This window comes from Candoia aspera, chromosome 3, assembly GCF_035149785.1.
Source record: "Candoia aspera isolate rCanAsp1 chromosome 3, rCanAsp1.hap2, whole genome shotgun sequence".
Classification (NCBI taxonomy): domain Eukaryota; kingdom Metazoa; phylum Chordata; class Lepidosauria; order Squamata; family Boidae; genus Candoia; species Candoia aspera.
Genome location: NC_086155.1, coordinates 9,145,457 through 9,168,298, shown reverse-complemented (window position 1 = coordinate 9,168,298; position 22,842 = coordinate 9,145,457). Strand labels below are relative to the sequence as shown.

The following is a 22,842-nucleotide window of genomic DNA, read 5'->3' as shown; positions in this document are numbered from 1 at the left end:
TGATGAGGAGAAATGTCTCACAAAGCCCACACTGCAGTGCTGATTTACTGGATGTGTTCACATCAAACTTTATGAAATTAACCCATTTTATGGTTTGCACAGTCCATTGAAGCAGTATGTATGTTGGCTCAATACATCAACTAGACCTTCAGCTGAACTGATCAACAGTGTTCTACAAACAGAGCTATTCTGTGATTAGCTCCACAGCATGTCATCTTGTGCAGTGAGGGTCAATGCATTTAAATATAAGGTGAAGTGGAGGAGGATTTTATAGAATGGTGTTTAGGGAATGTCTCAGTGTAACTGATTCCTTCCAAAAGAGACAACAGAAAGGTTATATCCAATGGGCTGAAAAGTGGCTCACCTGCTATTGTGTGCCACTGGCCATCACAGAGGGAAGGCTGGGCCACAGAAGTGGAGAACGCTCCTGCTCCTATATTTGCAGTCACTGTAACCTAATACAGAGGAATGATTAGGAGAATGTTCATTTAGATGACATCAGGGAGATGCTCCTGAGCTCTTAAATTTGGCTTCTTCTATCTGAAAACTCAGATGTTTCTACAGTGAAAAGAACAGTGAAAGGTGAAAGGTCCCCTGTGCAAGCACCGAGTCATGTCTGACCCTTTGGGGGGACGCTGCTTTCGCGATGTTTTCTTGGCAGACTATAGTAGTAGTGAGCAAGTTCTCAGAAAGAATCACTGTCAGATCAGACCATTACGTATCTACCCCTACAAATTTTCAACTTCCACTTTATGAAATTTATAAACAAAGGCATAGAAAAGCAGATTTTCATCTAACCCATACTCTCATCTCATGGCCATTAATGCAATACGGTCTCCTCCTCTTTCAATTTTTTAAAAATTTTATTACTGATATTTCTACATCACTCTACTCCAGCTCTGGAGGTGGATCATAAAAGAAAGCCTAACACCTCCCCAAAGCAGCCTTCCAGAGCCAATTTTTCACCTCTTTTCAAAACCGAGTAAGAAAAAAATGGTTCTTATATGTGGAGGCAAGCTGTTCTACAGAAGAAGTGTCAGCACTGTTGACAAAATTCCTTCAGAGATAGCACACTCAGCAGGACTTCTCCTCCAGTCTTACAGGAAGGGTAGATTCACTTTGGAGCAAGTAGTTCTGGAGATCTTGCGTAGTCGACTGCCCAGTCTGAACCCCTGGCCAATAATGCATTTACACTCTACCTTGACAATGGAAGGTACATTTTTGAACTGTCCATGCCCAGAATACACATGATAATCGTTATGGTTTCCTTTAAAGGATGTTCAAAGTATTTGCATCTATTTTAGTTTTTACAAAATTCCAGAAACTCATTACCCTATCAATCAGTTTACCTTTTGGCTGTCAGTAGATAGCCTGAGATAGTTCTTCTGCCTTCCTATGTGAAATATCAGGCCAGATGTACTCCGTGGCCGAATCTCCAGCATCATCTCAAAGTCTTGACCGATAGCTACAGACCTATCTGGGAGAGAAGAGCAAGACTGTCAGGGAAGCAGGTCTTGGGAAAGGGAACAGAAAATCAAAACAAAAGTATCTTGAAAGAAAGTGCAAAGAATGGCTGAGTGTGAAAGGCTCAGGAAAGGCAACACTTAAAGTACCTAGTGTGATGTATCCTCCTTCAACAGAGAAAAAAACGCCTGTTTCCAGAGGGCCCACATAACAAGGGGTCACAGCGAACACACGGGATGGTGAATTTAGAGGCTTTTTGTCAAGTTTTAGGTGCCTGAGGCAACCCTTAAAGCTGGTAGCAGAAGCATCCTGCAGAAAAGAAGAAGGTCTTCTTTTAACAGCATCTGGACATTTCCTCTTATAGTCCCCCAAATTCTCGATTTCATGCTTACGTTTATATTTATTTAGTTAGTTAAAGAACTTATATGGCCACCTATCTCACACAGCAATCCTAGGTGGCTCACATCTACTAATAAAAACAACAATATAAAAGCAAATCAAATCCTTCCCACCAGGCACCAGACCACCCATACTGTTGACCCTGACTCATCCCCAGCCTAGGTCAATGCCTGGGGAATGGCCAGGTCTTCATGGCCTTCCAGAAGGCTAAAAGGGTAGGGACCCCTCAAATCACAGGTGGGAGGCTATTCCAAAGGGCCAGGCCAACTACAGGGAAGATGCACCTTTAAGGTCACACCAGGTGACAGTGTTTGAGGGAAGGGACCTTGAGTGCCTCTACCCGATCTGACTTGGTGTGTTGGACAGACACCCTCAGGGAAAGGTGGTCCCCCGAATAACCTGGCCCTGTACCATGTAGGTCTTTAAAAGAGAGAACCTGCACTTTAAACTGCATCCTGAAAGTAAGTGGGAGCCAGTGCAGCTCACGTAACAAATTACAAAGTGCTCAGAACTGCACAAGCTGCTGCATTTTGAACCAGCTGCAGCTTCCAGGTGGTCTTCAAGGGCCACCCCATGTAGAGTGCACTGCAGTAATTCAACAGGGAAGTGACTAATGCATGAGTGACTGAGCTAGGCCTCCTGGTCCAGGAATGGGCACAATTCATTTAAGTCTCTCCCTCTTCATATCAGAGGTAATTCTAGATATATGGACAAGCAGCTTCCAGGGTAGATTATTAGGTCCCTTACTGGTATATGAGCCTTTGCTTTTGCCACTGGTGCTCCACCCACATAAAAGGGGCCAGAGATGGCAAAGTCAACAGCAGCTGGCAGCAACTTCTCCAGGGATCTCAGTCCATCAATGACCAGTTGAACTCTATTCCTATCTCTGCTGTAGAAGACCTGAAAATTGTAAGAGATGCATGTGATTCTACAGTTGAATCTCCTTTCTATGTTTACAAGCAAAGCAATCTTATTTCAATCTCGGAGCACTCGGATATTTTTTCCCAACTGCAGCTCAACAAGGGGGAAGGGAGGAAAGAGAAGTTCTTCTTCCTGATTTTATAACCAGTTCCCTTCCACTTCAAGCTAATCTAAACTATGTCTACTTGGAGTCATGACTGAGGATTGAATAGACTCTGAGTCTTCTACTGTCTTCTCTTTTCAACCCATTCCCTCCTCTACCCCAGGAAAGAGGGTTAGCTGCAGGGCCTGGTAGAGAAATGGGACAGGGAATCCAATCCTAGATTTCCCCCTTTAAAGATGAGTCAAAGACAGACTTCAGAGAAGAAAACGTGTTGCACATTTAGTTGCTGGTACACCTTCCACATTCACACAATAAGCACATTCTTGGAGAAGAAACAGGGGCAATGGCTTCCCTGCAAGATCTTTACTTAGGAACCTAGGAATAGCAGAAATGGAAACCTACATCATCTAGATTAGAGAAGTCATGGTTATTCAGCCATGCGGGCTTATATTTACAGTGAAGTCCTTAAAGCTTCCAAATTGGAATAATATTCCAAGTTTTATACTGGGAATAAATGAATACACAGAGGAGGATTTGCTGGCTCTGTCCCAGACTGTTCTTTTGTCCTGCAATGCACTCCCCAAGGCAAAATAGTACCTCTTGTCTGAGTTTATAACCCATCCCACTATCTAGCCAGGGAATGGATGCCATATCCTATTTTATGCTACTCCACCAATGGAAACACACTGCCGGTTAATCAGAAGGAAAAGTAAGCCATTCAACATGGAATAGATCAACAAAATGTGCCTATTTTCTGCTTCTCACACACAAATATAGTCCAAAGAACAGCACTACGCTCAGATCACCTCCTATATTTAGTTTTCCTTTCCTCACCGTGTGCCATCTTCCATCGTGATACTTTTCTTTGGTCTGGAGCCTCAGTTTACGTCCGCTGATATCAGCCAAAAGCACGAAGCGTCCACCGGAGACGAAAAGGGAGAAGAAGGAGGCCAGAGATTCATCAGCCATGTAGAAGAGCAGGCCGTTGGAGGAGTTTAATCTAACCTCCATGGAGAAATGGAACCTGTTGAAGAAGAACTGATTGTCATTCCAGTTTTCTTAATTCTGAATTGGAGTTCAGAAGTTCAGTGAATAGAATACAGACTGAATGTATTCATGGGTCCCTGCTATCTTTTGATGGCATTTGTGGGCACAAGCAAAAATTAAAACATTGCCTTCTAAGAGCTTCTCAATGACTTTATACCAAAAAGCATGGAATTCTTGTAATCTTTGCTGTAGTCCAGCCTTTCTCAACCTTTTGACCCTGGAGGATCCCTTGAAATCTTTTTCAGGCCTCCAGAAAGCCCTGCACATTCAGGCTCAAATCTAGGCCAGAAGTTACCAAATTATGATATTCATTTCGTGGGCAGGCCTGTATATATGCATTCACAGTGTTCTTAATCTAAAAATAAAGAATGAAACTTACCTCTTTAAGGTGAGGTTGCCCGAATTTGAAATAATTTTTTAAATAAATCATGATCTCCCAGGGAACCCCTAGGGACCTCTCGTGGAATCCTGGTTGAGAAACCCTGCTGTAGTCTTTTCAAGCTGGAAAATCACTTTTCCATGTGTATGTGGTATGGGGGAGGATAGAATGGAATAGAAAGAATGGAATGAGGGTAACTGGAGTTTGCTGTGGGGCATCCAAAGGGGATGATTAAGGTGCAGGGTTTTTGTTTTTGTTTGCTTAGTGTTTTGTTTTATGGTTATGTTTTATAGTTACTGGTGGGGTCCTTGGTGCTCTCTGAGCTTAACTGGTTGCTTGCAGATGTTTCGTTGCCCAACTAAGCCACATCTTCAGTGCGGGTGAGTGTGGGATGTGCTCCCTGTCTATATACAGTGGCTTGCCCTGCCAGTGTTGGTGGGGGTGTGGTTTTCTCCTGGGTAGTTCCTTGATTAGGGTGATGATTTCTGCTTGATTCTTTGGTGTTAACCCCTGCTCATCTGGGTGTCGGCTGCTGGAGGGGATGTGTCCTGGTCTTTATATTTCCTTCTTAGCTTTTTTTTTAACTGTCTCTTTTGAACCGGGTGTAAATGTGGTTTATCTCTGTGTGTCTATGGATGGCTGACATGTCCGAGTGCCAAGCGTCCGGGAATTCCCTAGCATTTTTGGATTTATGTTGGTCTAGGGTGCTCAAAGTTTCCCAGCTGAAACTCTGGTTGAGTCTGTCCATGTATTCATTCAACCATTCACAGTTCAACCCTGAGCTACACAGATTCCCTTCTACTGAGATAGTTCCTAGTTTTACTTCTGCTGTGAGCCATCCAGAGTTGTTTAAGATCTTTTAAATAAAGAAAAGCGAATGAATGAATGAATGAATGAGGGAAGGATTGCTTTGCCTGTTTCAGCATTTCAGAGTAGCCCAAGACATGATCTTGAATCAACGAGTTCTATCCAGAAACCTGGTGGTAACTGAAGCTCCGGAGCTAGATAGAGCTGAGACTCTTCACCTCCCTATTTTTTTTCCTGAAATATCAGAAAGGACTTTCCAAGCAAGGAGGAGGCAGAAAAACACATTTTTCTTTTTTTTTTCTTTTTTTACCTTTCTTGGAACATTTCTGGTATTCCACTGAACTCTAAACGGCTGACAGGGGACCCACCAAACTGGAAGGCATCTTTAATGGCTTTGGGATGTTTAAGCAAGTGGCAATTCGTGTCTTTCAGCGTTGCCTTGTTTGGAACCTGCAGAGACAGAATTTGAAACTCAGCGTCCACAATTTGGTTATGATTGGTTTCCCATAGGAACATGACTTGGATTTAAACTTTTAAATTCTTGGCCCATAAATCATAGATAGCACGTCTGTTAATAACTTCACATCCTGGAATACCTGGCAGTAAAGATCAGCAAGGACTGCTAAAGGATTCCTAATATCTAAATGCTATGCTTGCCCTATGTTTAAATGTGCTTGCTGTTAAAAAAACAACCAGATCTATCATTATTGGGTAGAATAAAAATGCACTGGTGCAGCTGAAATAATAAGAGAGCTTGTTTGTTGTTTGGACAATGTGTAATGACAGGGACCAGCAGACAAAGGGGAAGAGCTGTTCTATATATTTTCTGGGGTCCTTTTACACAATATTTCAATATAAATGCAGCACAAGCTGAATACACGACTTAATCTTCCATAATATCTTTCATAATAGATGTGGATTATTCCATTCCTGAAACAAAGCCAAATGCTCTTAGGACAATGAACATTTGGCTTTAAAGATTTCCATCACCTTTGGTTTCCACCTGCCCTTCTTTTCTGGTGCTCTCATCTGCTGGGGTTGTCGCTCCCTGGGACAGCTTATGGTCACATTGAAATTCTCAGTGCTCTGCTGAAGATTCACAACTGCCTGGGCTTCTGATCTCCTGGTGCAGAAAGGGAAAAGCGGTGAACAGCTGTTCAGTGAGGACCACAGCAGATGGTGGGAATTGAGAAAACCTCTTTTGACTATATTGGTCAAACCATAATTCTCACATGCTTCAAGATTTGTTCTTGTAGTCAATGGACGACAGCCAAATTCTATGTTACTTCAGTAGTCCATCTTGCTATGTCCTATTGCCATTAACCCTCAATAAAGGAGGAGATTCATTCTTACTCTGATTTTAAAACGATTCCTTCCTAATTTCATCTCAGGTATTACCAATCAGCACATAATGATCCACCAAATACATTGATCAATTCATAGAATTTTAGGATGGGAAGGGACTTTAGAAGCCATCTAGTCCAACTCTCTGCTTTGTTCAGGATCCACTAGAATGTCTCTGACAAATGACCATCCAGCCTCTGTCTAAAGATCTCCAGAGAAAAACACATCACTTCACATGACAGCCTCTTCCACTGGTTAACAGCTCCTACAGCCAGGAAGATCTTCCTGACATCTAACCTGAATCTCCTTCCTAATAGCTTTAATCCACTCTTTCTAGACCTATCCCTGCCCCTTTCGGCCAATCAAGAATATGTCCACTTCTTTTTCCTTGTGACAACTCTTCAGTTGTTTAGATATATTTGACAAGGATACAGGAAAGGAACCTTGGTAATTGATAAAATGAATGAGGAGGTGGATGCTCATAGATAGGAGAATGTCCTTCATGGTGATCATTTTGGTTCAGTCTAGAATTCTACCTTCTAGAAGTATGTTTAAAAAAATCTGGGCAGCAAAACAAAATCTAAATGAGCACAATAGTTGAAGTGTGTGAAGTAGGAAAGGAAGCTGGAGAAGGTACAAAGGGAATATAATTGAAGCACTGGCTTACCTCCTGATGAAGACATTGCCAATGCAGCCTGTAAGGTTGCCAATGTCGCTGGTCTTGGGCCAACCGCCCAAGTGAAAAACAGCCAACTCAGCTTCACGCTTTTGCCTCCTCAGTTGATCAGGACCTGCTGTGGATCCCTGAAGGTGATCGTCTACATACAGCCGGACCCTACAACAAAAATGTTGTACGTTTCAAGGTGGGAGATCAATTTGGGGCCTCAGGTCTGGGGGCAGGCAACACAAACATGCAATGCAAAGGAGAGGTACCCTGCAGAATCACTGTAGATAGCCACATAGTGGCTCGTATCATCAGCATAGGCATTCTTTGTGGTAAGCTCTGTGGACAGGACATTGAGAGCCACACGGCCGTCTTGTAAATAAACCTGGCACCTCCCTTCCTAGAGAGAAAAGAAAGGAAGATGCATTGCATGCCAGAGAACCTTGGCTCCTTGAGAGAGGTTCAGCTCCATTAGGAGTTAAGATGGGCAATTCTTCAAGGATATCACAAATAGGCAGAGGTCCCTATAGGGTGGGTCAAAACAGTCAGGATGGCAGTTATTATTGATGCCCCCCATGGACAACCCCCCATGGACATGGGCAAGAGAAGTCACCATCTTTCCAGTTTAGAATATATTTAGATGAGTTAGAGATAGAGAGATAAACAAACGAACAAAAGAAGAGGGAAGTTGATGAGTCTTGTAAAGAGAGTCTCAGGTGGGACAAAGGGAAATGTATAGAAATAATTCCTCTCCTTTATATACAGCTGTTAGTTAAAGCTCCAGATCTGCCTACCTTCTTAAGAAGGCAAAACATTATCCTGGCAGCCTGTCCACTTACAGAAATAGTGAGACATGCATAGTCCACATTTAATATTCTCTTTCCCTTTCTATATGCCCAGAAGGAGCAGTTAGAAGTTATTTCTCACAGTTCTGCAAATAAGCCATTCAGGAGATGATTATTTTAGGATACAATTCATTCAATGCCCAAATGGCATACCTCTGTAGCATGGTGATAGAGCAAGCCACGACTCTGGCTGGTACGGAAGCTGAAACCAGTGTAGAAGTCTTGTAAAGTGGGAACGTTCTTCAGCGATAGAGTCAAGTAGCCATAGCCATGAAGTTTAACTGAGCGAGCCACCTGGAAAAGGACAGGTGCAACACCCGTAGAGGAGTGTTATTCCTAGACTGAAAAAACACAGGGCTACCAAAGAACAGAATGGCCAGGTACGATGCCATGACTATGATGTGCAAGAAGAAAGCATCTGGAAGGAACCATAAAATGAAGTAAGATAAGCAGCAATGGTAGAGTTTAAGAGGTGGGCCAAACTACACAGTTTGAGGAAGGTGTCTGAGATATTACTGTTATGAACTTCTTGGTGGCAACAGACCAAGCACTGGTGGTATCTCAATGCGTCTCTCGCTATAGGAGAAGCTTCACTTGGAGTAGGGAGTGACACACTACTGCTTTACCTCCAGAGAAAAAGCTGTCAATGCCTAAATATTGAATACTAGCAAAGCTGGCTCTTTCCAAAGCTGTCCAGTACACTAAAGAGGGCAGTAAACACATCTTCTTACCAGGAGATCCAAGGTACATCCATAACTCACTCCAACGGTGTTCATACGTTTTAAGTCAACGTATTTGCCAAGAGCTTTCAGTCCTTTCATGCAACCTCTGATGGAGCCACCCTTGGGGAATATTTTCTTCAGGCTGAAAAACATGTCACGTCAACCAAGTGGCATTTGCCTTTTAAAGAGTCTTAACGTCTTTAGGATTTGGGTGGGGATCGAAGAGTGCACAGGCAGGGAAGAGAGGGTTTTTGGCAGTGGGGTGGGTTAAGGAGCAGAACGATGAAAGGTACCGACCCAGGGTCCTTTTCCACAAATCCCAGCTGTCAAGGCAGAATGAAAAGAAATGGATTGACTGAATACATAGATTTAAAGAGCTGCTGACCCCAACTGACTCTGGGCACTTTACATAATAAAAAGCCAGAACAGAAGAATAGAGAAACAGATGATCTATGAAAAACACATAAAACAAGATGAAAATCTTTCAAGGTTCATCCACCACCCTGGGAAAAGAGCTGGGCTTCAGCAACTTTCAGAACATCGTCAGTTCTGATTCTTATTATAACCAATAACCAAAAATAGTAACCAGATTGGAGGGTGTGGGGACATCTTGTGTAGTTTTTATATATTGTTATTAGGGAAATAAATAATGTATAAAAGCAAACGAAGAAGGGGTCTAAGAAAACCCAATCACAGTGGTCTCTGACAGACATCATAAAGGCACATATGAGTGGTCTTTAATAAACCTCTGCTGTATCTCCCGAAGAAGCTACGTGTTGTCACGATTTACACCCAAGGAATGCTCGATTGGTGTGGTTTGGCCTGATGTATTGTGTGAATCTAGCTATTGTGATTTGCAAACCATGATTAAGGGCTTAGTATGGTGTATGAATGCAGCCAATTATGAGATGTAGAGGTCCAGATATACAATGGAGTAGCTATTTTCAGGTGTTTAACTGCAGACACAAGGAACCAACATTCTGTCTGCAATAATGATGGAAAGAAAATCTTACCTTTCAGGCAAGATGGAGCTGGGCACACCCCCTAAATAGTAGGAGGTGGCACCGTGCAAAACGTTTTCTTGCTCAATTGAGAAGACAGTAGATTGTTCCAGACGGACCATAACGAGATCCTTGGAACCCATTTTGAAGAGAAATAGCTGGATCTGGAATTAGACAGAAGCAGGAATGATCGTGCAATTGCTCCTGGAATTAGAAGGGGTCTGACTCACAAAAGAGGCAGTTTCACTCAAGATTCAGACATTATCCTCAAAGTGTCTCCTGAGCCAAGGGGATGAACGGATGAGCCAATACTGCCTGCTCCTCTCTCCGTCACCCTCAAAGATTTATTAGAAGTGGGCAAGAAGAAGCTTGCTCAATCTCAGTAGGTTGGAGCTGCATAACTTTAGGTAATTCATAGCCATTTTGTGGAAATCAAAATCTGAATATAAAATCCCTAATCCATGCAAAGAATGAAAGAAGGTACTTCTGCCTCAGGTCACGAAACTGAAAGACAGAGGTCTCTGTTCTGTCATTACCGCTTTATTTGTGTTTTTGCTGACTATCAGATTGGCACGATCCTTCGGAGGGGCCATCTTCAGGCCTTCATTGAAGTCACTGTACAGCACTAGCTTTCCATCTTGAATAGCCAAACACAGCAGTTGATTCTGTGGGAGAAAAAGGACAAGCCCGTTTCAGTCTTTGGAGCCTGAAAGTCAACTCTCTCCTGTATATAGTACTGCTCTAATTTGGGAAAAAGTAAGGGAGGAGAAAATGAGGGCTTACCTTCCTACATTTGCTTCCTCTGATCCACATGAGATCTTTTTGTGATATGTCTTCTTTCTAACATCACTTGTAACAAGAACGGACTTGGAAACCCAGATCCTTGCCACCTTATCAAGAATGACCAATGAAAGCAACACTTGCCTGATGTTTCAAGAAGAAAATGATCCCATGGGAGGACACCAGCCGCATCTCCTGCTCAAAGCGTTTGGCTGAGCCAATTTGGCTCTCAAAAGTGATTTCCGCATACCCAGTGCCATCAAAATAGGCGCCATCGGTCAGCCAGGGATCACCCGTTGATTTAGATCTTTGAGAAGAAGTAAAGAGTTGATAAGTGGTATGCCCAATCTACCCAGCTGTGTTCTAGAAGTTCAGTATCAGGAGATTAAAAAAAGGAAATCTCAGTTGCATTTTGAGGAAGGAAAAGTTTTGAAAGATGCTGAGCTTTGCTTGACTGAGGTGTCCTGTCTCTGGACAGGCAGAGATCTATAAATCAAATTGTACACCACAGGGTCCATTTCCTTCCAGGAAGGAAGGTAGTTGACCGTATCATCGCCAAGCTTACCTTGTGCAAGGTCTCTCTGCAGTGGTGTCCAGATGGAAAGTGCGCTGGAAGTTATACAAACTCATCACCTCTTCATTAATAGAATCCATCTCTATACAGCCTCGGTAGTTAGGATAGCGCAGAGGCAGAGGAGGCTGTTGGGGAAAAAATAATCCAGCTGCAGAATCTGCAGGAGCAGGAATCTCCTCTTTCATTTTCTCAGGTGAGGCAAATGCTCCAACCCTGTCTACTCAAGATGCAAGTTGGTTGCGTCTCTCTCTGTAGGTACTCGCTCCCTGCTTCAATTACCTAACCCATCCTGCCTTTGCAATCCCAGCCTTGCTTGATGGCACAGATGACTGTCTCGGGTTACAATCCTCAACCCCTACCTCCCTTGGATATGAATTTCCCAGGGAAACATGAGTTTTCTCCTATAGATATTTGCCAGTTGAAGTTTCCTGTGAAGCATGTTCACCCTAAGCTTGTTTAAAATAATTACAAGTTTTGTATAGACAACACAATCATAGGTATGGAAAAAGACCGTCTCATAATTGTTAAGGCAGCTAAAAGGGTAATGGGCTAGCCACTAATTTAAGTCATCAGTGGCTGCTACTGGTTTGTGCAGCCTGATTCTGAAAGGTCAGAAACATACCCTGTGCCTAACCCAACGAGCCTACCCGGACCTTCTCACCGTGAAGCTGGAAGGATAGCCACCCATGTACAAAACGGTGTTATGGGGCTTGAAGTTGAACAATCCATGCTCTCCTTTGGCCACGCTGTCCCCCTTGGTCTCATGCAAGGTTTGCTTCTCCACTGTCACAGACATGTGTCCATACTGCAAGATCCTACAAACCAGGAAAATATGCATTGACTTCTAGGATATACCTCCAATCCCTCTGCCAGGAAATGGCATTCAATAATGCCAACAAAAATACAAATAATACAGTGGAAACCAAATGAAAGCATATCCAAAAAATGCAGCAGAAAGTTGATGAATCACATAGTGCAAGGAGAGCAGGCAAAATCCAGTCCAAAGGGGACATCTTTCCTAGGGAAAAAAAGAGGCCATCCAGAAAACACTCTAGGAACAAGGGACAAGAAGATGACTCCAAACTTCAAAGCAATTTGCTGTCTTCTGCCAAGCAGAAATGATTGCATAGGGCAATTTTCTCTCAGAAGCAACTGTCCATGGATCCACTAAGGAACACTACAGGTAGTCCTCACTGAATGTTATTCGCTTATTGATGGTTTGGACTTACAACGGTTCCTGAAAAAAAAAGCGACTTACGACTGGTCCTCACACTTATGACCGTTGCAGCATCCCCATGGTCAAATGATCACGATTTGGGCGCTTGGCAACTGGTTCACATTTATAACCATTGCAGTGTCCCGTGGTCATGTAATCACCATTTTCTACCTTCCCAGCCAGCTTCTGGCAAGCAAAATCAATGGGGAACCACGTGATTCGCTTAACATACCATGTGGTTCACTTAACACCCGTAGTGATTCAATTAACAAGCACCACAAAAAAGGTCATAAAATTGGATCAGATTTACTTAATGACCGCTTCGCTTAGCAACCAAAATTTCAGGCTCAATTGTGGTCGTTAAGCGAGGATTACCTGTAATTTTGAAGGCTTTCCTTCTTTTTTCCCTGTTTTGTTCCTCCATACCTGTTGATGCTGACAACAGCAAACTGTTCTCCAATTTCTTCATCAACTACTAAATGTGCTGGTTCCTCATCTCCTAGTTTATAGATCCACTCCACTTTGCGGTCTTTCAGGATGACGCCCATGTAGTCACCAACAGCCTGGGAATGCGAAGAACAAGAGTAAACTTGGCTTTGCCGTCAAGCCTGGGGCCCTGATGGTGTGGATGAGCCCGCTCTTTGGTTATACTGATTGTGAGATGTTGCGGTTGTTCTCAGTGGCTATTTATGCTATTTTATGCTGTGTTAGGTTATTTTTGTTTTTGATTATTGTGGCCAATGATGGGACTGTAAAGCCATCTAAGAACTTACGAGCACGGATATGGCACAATACACTGTTGTCCTAACTTGGGCCACACGGAGCAATCAGTTTTCCAGTGGGACTCCATGCCAAATGCTGTTTAGGTTTATTCTTAGCCTTTGCTATTATATAATCCAATTGCTTGCTAACACAAAACACTGGTGCACCTCTACCACCGTTACATTGAGCAGCGCATGCTTACATTTACGTATTCGCCATGCTATTTCTTTTGGGGGTAAGAGACCTTTTGCGAAGTGCAAAATTGGGGAACAAATAGTAATCAAAGAAGTTGGGGCATGGGATAAGGAAAAGGAAAGGAAGTGGAGCTAAATCTAGATTACACCAACAGTGAACAGCAACAGTATTGAATAGCCCTTGCACAGTAATACCATCATTCTCAAACCGATATGAAGGGCAAATTAAATCTACACTTTCCACCCCAAACCCACTGGGTCGATCTTTACTGGTTCTTGATTTCTCTCCTGAGAACTTACATCCTTTTGTCCCAGGTACAGCACAAAGCGTCCAGACTCATCTGCATTTTGTTGCTTCTCTCTCACTTTGGAGTCTGGGTTCTGAATATAGAATTTGAGGGACGTGTAGGCAGCCAAATCTTGGAGATTGCTGGGAGTCCGGACCTGTACACCGGAACTGCCATTGAACTTCACTGGAACTTTAATCTAGAAGCCAAGAGATCAAAGGAACAAACATCTGATACTGCCACTTCAGGCCTGGCACTGAAAGATACTGTTGTCCCAGCAGGATTGACTATTTCGATTCATTTCCTCCCAACCTCCCTTTAAAAATCCCCACTTCCAGCAAATTCTTCTTAATGATATCCTGAGGAGTATGAAGTTGTTTCTGTGAGTCAAATATTTAATTAGCTTCCTGGATTATGCTAGTTTCTATATGATCATTCTTACAGATTGATGGGCAAAAATAATATAAAGGTAGTCCTCCTAGAATGACTGCTCGTTCAATGACTGTTCAAAGTTAAAATGGTGCTGAACAAGGGGGACTTATGACCGTTCCTGGTAGTTGTGGCCGTTGCAGCATCCCTGCAGTCACATGATCACGATTCAGGCGCTTGGCAACTGGCTCGCAATGATGACAATCGCAGTGTCTCACAGTTACGTGATCACCTTTGCCACCTTCCCTATCAGTTTCCAACAAGCAAAGCCAATGGGGAAGCTGGCAGGGGGGGTCACAAATGGCGATCACGTGACCATGGGACACTGCAACTGTATGGGATTCACCTAATGACAGCACTGGGACTGCCTCAATTGCTGTCATAAGTCAGTGTGGTCATGTGATGTTGCACTTTATGACTGCATTGCTTAGCAATGGAGTTCTGGTCCCAATTACCATCGACTACCTGTAATTACCATTCCTGTCCTGTGGCTGATCAGATTGTACACAAGTTCTAAGTCAGGTTAAAGTCTTCTTTTTGGGACATGAACTTGAACCCACACCCTTGTTTTTGAGTTCCATCATGGCAGAGAGCAGGGCCATCAGACATTGTATGACTTTGTGCCTCCATACCTTACTGACAGCATTTCGGGCCAGCGAGATCAGTTGGCGCACCCGCAGAATATTGTCCAAAACAGTTGCATTGTGGCTTCTTCTGTTTTCCAGACTGGTCAGTTTTCCCAGGAGGACTGGAAGGGTGCTTTCAAGACTTGAAACTGGACAGCAGAAATGTTTTGAGCAGAAACCCAGAAACCAACCCAACGGAAACATAAGTCACAGAGGAAGCACGTTACCCATGATAGATTACAACTGAGTTCCAAAAAGGTTCACAGAAATTTCAAAGAATAATGATGGTTATAAGGGAAGGACACCATGTTCTGGGAGTTTCTCAAAGTTTTATACCAGTTGCAGCAATTTATGATCCATCTCTCCCTCCATTTCCCAGCCCCAGAAAGCAGATCAACCATTCTTATGAGCTGGTCTGCCTCACTGAGCCTGGCAGGTCAGAAGTTCTGAATCCCAATATATTTAATCGCTGAAACAGCTCCCTGATGCCTCCTCACTTGAAACAGAGAACCATCTGATCTTCTATTTCAAAGCTGCCTTCAACTTAATTATGAGTTCTGACAACTTCATTATCTCAGATGCCCACAGACATATTTCAGGAGAGGGAACAGAAGAAAATTGAAATTTTCAGACAGAAGTACATGGCAACTGTTTTTTTTTATATAAGACTGAAGAAAACTAGAAAGTGAAGAAGACAGAACAATTTGTACCCTTTTTCTTTTCGCATTCTGTCTCAAAAATTAATGCAATGAAGCTGACACAGTTGAATATTAATGGAAGAAAATGCATGAAAGGGAAGCAAGAAAAAAGGAGTCTAACTGACATTTTGCATCTGACATTAAACAGAAAGTAATTTCCAAAAAAGCCATTTATTCCAAATCCTCTTCCAAAGCATTTTTAATGCAAGAGTATTTACACCCACAAATGAACCCTGCTTAAGGCAGTATCCGTCTTTTCCCAAAGAAACAGAAATACTGAAGAAATGGGAATTACGCACCAGTATTCTTGGCATCACGGGTGGCTTGATTCAAATCTTCACTTCTCAGGTCTCCGTACTCTTCCTTCCACTCATCCAGGTTTTTTTTCATGTCATTCAGTTTTTGTTCCATTGTGGCCACTGTCTCGTTGGCCTTTAAGGCTGCATCTTTGGCCTTCTGAATTTTCTCTGCCGCGCCGTCTTGAAAAAGAAAGGAGGCAGGGTGTAAAATAAAGACATTTATTTTATTTATTTTATTATTCAAGTTTCTATTACTGCCCATCTCCCCCCAAAAGGGGGGAAGACATACCAGTTACCAGAATTTAGATGTAAGAATTGTGCAGGGTCAAGAATGGCCAAAAATCTACAACAGTTCAGATTCATTTCAGCTCAAGAAGAACAAATATATAAACCACCAAGTGTAAGAACTGTTCTCTGCAGTTCAGGGAAAATGATTGGACAGAAATTCAATGCATTCATGGATTAATGTTGTTTGATCAGGTCACTGGCAAAGTGATGGGGAGAAATCACAGTTTTGGACTTGCACGTATTTTTTCACTCCTGATGAGATTGTTCTCATGGAACCACCTTGCCTTTCCTGGAATCCCCCAGGTGTTGCTGCCTTCAGTTTGTAAGGCAAATTTGCCCTTGAACATAGCTTTTTCTTTCCTTTCCCTTACCAAAGAGAATCTGTTCAGCAGAAAAAGGCAAAATAGCTGTGCAATGTTACTTGATTGGCAACTTTAGGGGCCATCCATCCAGAAGGCTGGTAGCTTTACCGACATAACACCGCACGAGACCATGTTGAGCTGAAATGTCCAGATTGCTAAGAAAAAATTCTGCAGACATGGCTATTTGGGAGATCTGTGAAGACATTATAAATGGACTTACCATGGACCATGTTCAACTTGTTCTTCGCTGACTTCAGCTGGTTCAGAAGTTGCTCCTTCTTTGTTTGGATTCCAGCCAATCTGTTTTTGGCTGCTTCCAATGCTCCCTTGATGACTTGGATTAAAATAAAGTACAGAGTTACTAAAGTTCAAATCAGGATTTCTGGAAGTAAAATTTCCATGAGCAACATTATGAATATAACCTGGCTCTGTGGATGTTGAGGTCATGTACTAAGGAATTCCAGAATTGTGTTCTCGAGCCCCTATGAAGTTGAACCACTATGATTGCTTTGTCTGTCCCATTCATAGACAGTTGCAGCTTAAACCCAAAAACACCATAAAGGAAAGCTTATACGCTCTCTTAGCAATTCCAGATGATCTGGAATTAAAATGAAAGAGAAAATTTAAGTAAAATAGAACTGTTTTTCATTACTGTTGTAACTCTTGATATCCTGCTTTTCCATTTCCTATAAATCCTCCCAAATAACTAACTAGCAAAGGCACACTCAAAATGAAATATATTTTGTTTCCTACACAGAACAAACACATACTCCATGGCTCAGGTGTTTGGCTGGACCAGTTCTGGGCAGGCGGTAATCAGACTGAACCAGAACCTAGAGCCTCTTTGCTGTTCTGGTTTTCAGTCAAGATAAACTCTGGATGGGTCCTACAGGGTGAACAGGACTAGGCTGGAGTGTTCTCTCCCTCTATAAATGCACTATAAATGTAGATATCTTTTCAGTATGAAGGGTGAGAGGTTAATTTTGTAGCCTATACCAGTGTTTCTCAATCTTAGCAACTTTAAGGTATGTGGACTTCAACTCCCAGAATTCTCTAGCCAGTATGCTGGCTGGGGAATTCTGGGAGTTGAAGTCCACACACCTTAAAGTTGCCAAGATTGAGAAACACTGGTCTATACACACCTCCAATGTAGGAGTGCCTTTTTCTTGTATTTGCTCTTTATTAATTTTTAGTTTTTCTTTTTTTTTTCCTTCTTAGATTTTGCTTTTTTATGGCTATGGATTTTTCCATGGTTAGTGTTCAGCTCATGAATTTTGATTTTGCCTTGATCCAGGATCACGTTGGATCCTTCTGTTATAAAACTATAGTATTTTATATTTTGAATAATGTAGTCATTATTTCCAAGAATGCTACGTATCTGAGTTGTCCATCTAAGAAAGTTTTTTTTATAGATGAAACATAATGAAACCTGACACGTTAGTTACTGTTGTTGTTGAGCTTTCACAAAAGAACCCCCATATTCTTCCTCATATTTAGCATTCTTTGAAACAATGACTACATTATGCAAAATATTAAATATTATAGTTTTATAACAGAAGGACTCAACATGATCCTGGATCAAGGCAAAATCAAAATCAAAACCATTTGCTGGCAAAGAAATGGATTGATTATATATGATTGTAGCTATAAAAATTGGCTAGGTGAGTTACGGTTTTAATTAATAAGCTTTCTAATTCATACGGTTTTGTGATTCAGTAGTTTTCTGATTTATTTAATTTTTTAAGATATTGTCAGCAATTATATAATTTGTTCATTAGAAATTCTGATATTCACATGGCTTTTATGGTGCAGTTGGGAATAAACCAGATGTTTTACACAGATGTTCTGCTGATCATTTTAGTTTAAATGGTGGCTGGGCTTTTAATTTAATCAAGCCCATAATAGTTTCCCCTTCCCCTGAAAAAATCAATCACAGAACGAGATTGTTCTCTATACTTACACAAGCCAATTTAATGTGATAGTTAAGCTACAATGAAATTCAACCCAATGAAAATACTCCCATTTTTCTCCCAATTCTTTTTGGCACACATTCTCAATTGGATTATTTTTTAATATCCCGATTCTCAGCTGACCAAGCAGAGATTTGTTTTATAGGTTTTATTACAATATCTTCTCTAATGACATTATCAATGGGTTTTAGGAAGAAGGATCAAGCTGGTTAAGATGTTATTTTACTAGATTACTATTACACGATCCACAGTTTGCACATCTACAACATAGAGTCACAGCTGTTTGAGTTAGGCAGCTATAGAAATCTCTTAAATAAAACATAAACAATGCAATACTGAGGGTTCCCCCCCTCCCCCAAGAAATAGATGATTAACAAATCTGAAGATTAGGACTGTTTCAGATACTTTTAAAGCTTTTATATGGGATGGGATTATAGGATCTGCTTCATGGAAGAAGAAACATGTATTTTTGTTACTTGGAAAGGAAGCTTAAGGAGGCTTTGGATGCATGCAAAAATCCATTTATCAGAAGAACAATTCAGGTCTATGAACTAAAGAATCTTAAAAAGATAAATATTGATAATCTACACATTTTGAATAGGAGTATCTCGTTCTAACAAGTCAATGGTCTTAGTTTAAAAATATTCAGTATGCTTTTTATCAGCTTAAGATATAGCTTTTTTTTGAGGGGGGGGGGTGCCTTCAAGTCAGTCTTGGCTCCTGGTGACTACATGGACAAGTCTGTGTAATTTTCTAGGCAGCATTTTCAGAAGGGATTTGCCCTTGCCTTCTTCCTCGGGCTGAGAGAGAGGGACTGGCTCAAGGTCACCCAGCTGGCTTCTTTGCCTAAGCCAGGACTAAAACTCGGGTTGCTCTGTTCCTAGTTAAGTGACTTCACTACTAGGTCAAACTGGCTGCCTTCAAGTTTAAACAAATTCATTTTAAAAAAAACTTTGATTTTATTGGATCCCTCATCAAACATCTCAAAAGGGCTAGTTATTTACTTCTTTTATGTTGGACATTCAATGTACAGGCGTACAAAACTCAATTTATTATATTAAATGTTTGAATTGATTGCTGTTTTCTTCTAAACACTTCCTTACTCATTTGATGTATGACCTTTGGACATTCCTGAGTAGAGTAATTTTCTCTGGAAAAAATACTAATTAATTGAACATCTTGCAATTGGTTGATGGAGCCTGACTCTGCTTAGAGTCTTTTCTCTGTTGTACTGCAGAGCAAGGACAGAAGTTATTTAATGTTATTGAAACAAAGTATTTTTAATTATGCTACATAGGAAGCTTATCAACACTGACAGATTTTTTAGATCAGAAATGTCCTTAAAAAGTAAGGAATACTTTTTTATTCTTCCTCATTTGTTCTTACGATAGTTAATCTACGGCCATCTAAGGAGGCCCAGAGCCATTAGGAAGACCAAGGCGTCAGATGATAATGGTGAGTGTACGACATGCAGCATGGTAAATGGTGGCAGGAGGAGGGACCCCGATGAGACGTAGGGTCAAAGGGACCAGTCTGGGTGGAGAAGGTGCTGTTGGTTTCTTTCTCACCTCCACTGAGCTTCCTCTGCTCTTCCTTCACAGCTTCCTCTAAAGCGCTGCTATCTTTCTTCATCTCTTTTGCTCTGGCTCCAAGATTATGTTTCATGACATTCTGCCAACACAGAAGATAACTGGTCCCACCTCACCTGCCAAGTAACTCACAAAGAACATCCTGAATCCACGGCTTACGTAAGAGCATTAACCTCCGTTGGTTGTCCTCTTACAGACTTGGTGCACAGCTCTCCCTCTGTACTATGTACTATCTACTACAGTAGACAATAGATAGTACCCCATGTACTATCTACTATGCCATCACTCCCAAGAATAAAGGGATCATACTTCCATAACTCTTATCTATCCATCCATCCATCCATCCATCCATCCATCCATCCATCCATCCATCCATCAGATTTGGTCACCGCCCATCTCCCCCAAAAGAGGGACTCTTTTTCAACAAGGACTGGATCTCCATCCTCAACAGGATGGCTTTCTTCGAAATACACTCTTCCCAATTCCACTAGGGCTGAACTGAATTGCTTTTAAATGGTTTACGAAATCAAGTCAATACAATTTGAAGAGAGGTATGCAATTAATGGCCATGAGTGAGACAGCAGATACCAGGCATGGACACGCTGACTGGCAACATCTCTTGCCTCAAGCAAAAACTGTAGATTTGCCATGTTCTTTTTTTATTTGCCAGATCGGTTCTCTCTGAACAAGCTGTGCAGCTATAACCATTTGTCTGCAACGTATCTAATGTAGGGAGGAGGGCAGTCTTCCATGAAAACCTCAACTGTCTCACTAAAACAACAAAATTATTTCACTGGGCAGAAGGGGCAAGTTGACCACTGGGTCTTGGCAGGTGAGCTGGCTATCACCCTATTTGCAGTAGAGATTGCAAGACAAAAATTCCTACCTTCAAAGCTTCATCAGAAGCCTGATTGGCTTTGTTGGCTGCTTCCTCTGCGTTCCTCACCGCCTCAATGATGCTGGCATAGGCATTGGAGGCATTGATGGCTCTTTGAATAAAAGCATCCTGGTTTGTGCCATGGATAATGCTGTTTGGGAGGACGAAAAAACTTGAGTTGGCCAGAACTCCCAACTGTGTTCCTGCTGCTAACAGTAGGGCTGAAGTTTTAATGGTGCTGTTAATATTGTTGTCCCACAATTTATGTAGAAGGTAGCTTGCTGAAGAGCTGGTCAGTTTATGGAGGCGAGGAATCCATTTTCAAGGACTGAGCTTTCCTAAGTTCCATCACCAGTCTCTTATCACCTCCATGCTTTGGGAGGACTAACCAACTGGGACTAACAAAGGATGTGGGAAGACCTGAAATATCCCTTCCTTGAATCTACAGTAGTACCACCAGAGGGAAGAAACACAGTCTATAAAAAAGACAGGAATCCAATGGTTTCGAAATAGGTCTGATTATGACTTTCCCAGGGGTGACAAAAAATAGTACAGGTAGTCCTCGCTTACCAACCATTCATTTAGTGACAGTTCAGACTTACAACTATGCTGGAAAAAACAACTTGAGACTGGTCCTCACACTTACAACCGTAGCAGCATCCTCACGCTCACATGATCACATTTTGGGCACTTGGCAACTGGTTCACATTTATGACCATTGCAGCATCATGTGGTCATGTGATTGCCATTTTCGAACATCCTGGCCAGCTTCAGGCAAGCAAAATAAATGGGGAACTGTGTGATTTGCTTGACCTCCACGTGGTTCACTTAATACCTGTGGTGATTTGCTTAATGACCACCACAAAAAGGTCATAAAATTGGGTCAGATTCGCTTAATGACCACTTCACTTAGCAACTGAAATTCTGGTCCCAATTCTGATCATTAAGCAAGGACTACCAGTAGAACCTAGTAAATGGTGAAGTATTAAAAATACTTCAACTTTCTTTGATGGTGATGTTGTGTGTGTGTTTGTGTGTGCACTTTCATGTTTAATCCCTTATGTTGATAAAGAGCCTGAAATCAGGTTATGTCTTCTAAACTCTCCAAAATAATAATATAAAAGCATTTCATGGTTTATAACGTTTCCACCTAGTACAGAATAAAGCTGACTCTCCTTTTCATTCAAGAACTAGAAGGAAAGAGAAACTCTTAAATAAATTCTACTGTTAAGATAAAATATGAACATTCATGTTCGATTTTTAAAACTGGAAAGCATCTGTTTTTGTTCAAATTTCAGGTGGCTTTGAAAGGGCTGCAATGCCAGAAAAAGACTCCGATCACATAGGGAGCAATATTGAGATTTCTAACATTGCCAAGAGTGGTACATTTCCACAGCTGGCCTTGGATACAGGGGCACCAGGAAGCTGATGATTGACACAGCACCATCTCTGCAATGCTCTTCTCATGACCAATGAGATGAAAAGCTGGACGCACTCCCTGCACTGAGGAAATCCAAGAATGGCACTGGTTCAGAGAAGCCAACACTTAGCTAATGTCAAACGCCAGTTTTTCCTTTCAAAACTGCCTTGAAAAATACCTGCTTTGCTTTGCTTTCACGGTTACCTTTTTGAAAAGACTTGGTTTACAATCAGAAACCACAATGTATCGCTTCCCCTTCTCCAGACCCATTCTGCAAAATGCAAATCACTTTTTCCCCCTCATTTAGTATTTGTGTTAAATGCACTCATTTGATAGTTGGCTGTTTGGGGGGGAAAATGGTAGAGTAGTGCTGCCTTGAAATGCAGAATGTCCATAGTCTAAAAGCAAGTATTTTTACATTGCAGGGGAGAAGCTTCAGCCGCATTTCAACAGCTGGTCAGGAAATGAGAACAAACAAAGCCAATTGTCACCTGGAGAGATTTTGTGCCAGTTCATCTAGGAGTTTTGCATGCTCCTCTGCCAACTCAACCTTCTGGATCTTGTTGCTAGCCAAGGTGTACTCCTTTGCCTTCTCTGATAAAGGGTATCTGGCTCCATCTAGCTGAGCTAGTAACTTCTCTGATTCCTGAAACACAACAGAAGCGTTTGCCAACATTTAGATGCCTTGCTTTTCCATCCCTTCTCTTTCTGGCTGAAGAGTCCTCTCAGAAGGATTGGCGGTATGAAAAATATCCAAACACCTGAGGCCTGCTAC

The 22,842-nt window shown here is 41.9% G+C and overlaps 1 protein-coding gene across 1 annotated transcript in view; it reads right to left on the bottom strand.

The window, feature by feature from the left end:
* Positions 1 to 22,842, bottom strand: part of LAMA5 (laminin subunit alpha 5) — a 225,010-nt gene that overhangs the window by 2,518 nt on the left and 199,650 nt on the right. Inside the window, exons 55-78 of the mRNA XM_063298768.1 lie at positions 22,559 to 22,713; positions 20,657 to 20,798; positions 19,750 to 19,852; positions 16,432 to 16,545; positions 15,562 to 15,741; positions 14,571 to 14,713; positions 13,523 to 13,708; positions 12,693 to 12,829; positions 11,712 to 11,865; positions 11,042 to 11,175; positions 10,621 to 10,783; positions 10,233 to 10,361; positions 9,709 to 9,860; positions 8,705 to 8,837; positions 8,127 to 8,267; positions 7,398 to 7,528; positions 7,132 to 7,299; positions 6,111 to 6,243; positions 5,431 to 5,570; positions 3,722 to 3,911; positions 2,611 to 2,763; positions 1,614 to 1,773; positions 1,350 to 1,477; positions 365 to 455 (exon numbers count right to left, since the gene is read on the bottom strand). Of these exons, the coding sequence (XP_063154838.1) occupies positions 365 to 455; positions 1,350 to 1,477; positions 1,614 to 1,773; positions 2,611 to 2,763; positions 3,722 to 3,911; positions 5,431 to 5,570; positions 6,111 to 6,243; positions 7,132 to 7,299; positions 7,398 to 7,528; positions 8,127 to 8,267; positions 8,705 to 8,837; positions 9,709 to 9,860; positions 10,233 to 10,361; positions 10,621 to 10,783; positions 11,042 to 11,175; positions 11,712 to 11,865; positions 12,693 to 12,829; positions 13,523 to 13,708; positions 14,571 to 14,713; positions 15,562 to 15,741; positions 16,432 to 16,545; positions 19,750 to 19,852; positions 20,657 to 20,798; positions 22,559 to 22,713 (3,460 nt within the window). The remainder of the gene's footprint in view (positions 1 to 364; positions 456 to 1,349; positions 1,478 to 1,613; positions 1,774 to 2,610; positions 2,764 to 3,721; positions 3,912 to 5,430; positions 5,571 to 6,110; positions 6,244 to 7,131; positions 7,300 to 7,397; positions 7,529 to 8,126; positions 8,268 to 8,704; positions 8,838 to 9,708; positions 9,861 to 10,232; positions 10,362 to 10,620; positions 10,784 to 11,041; positions 11,176 to 11,711; positions 11,866 to 12,692; positions 12,830 to 13,522; positions 13,709 to 14,570; positions 14,714 to 15,561; positions 15,742 to 16,431; positions 16,546 to 19,749; positions 19,853 to 20,656; positions 20,799 to 22,558; positions 22,714 to 22,842) is intronic.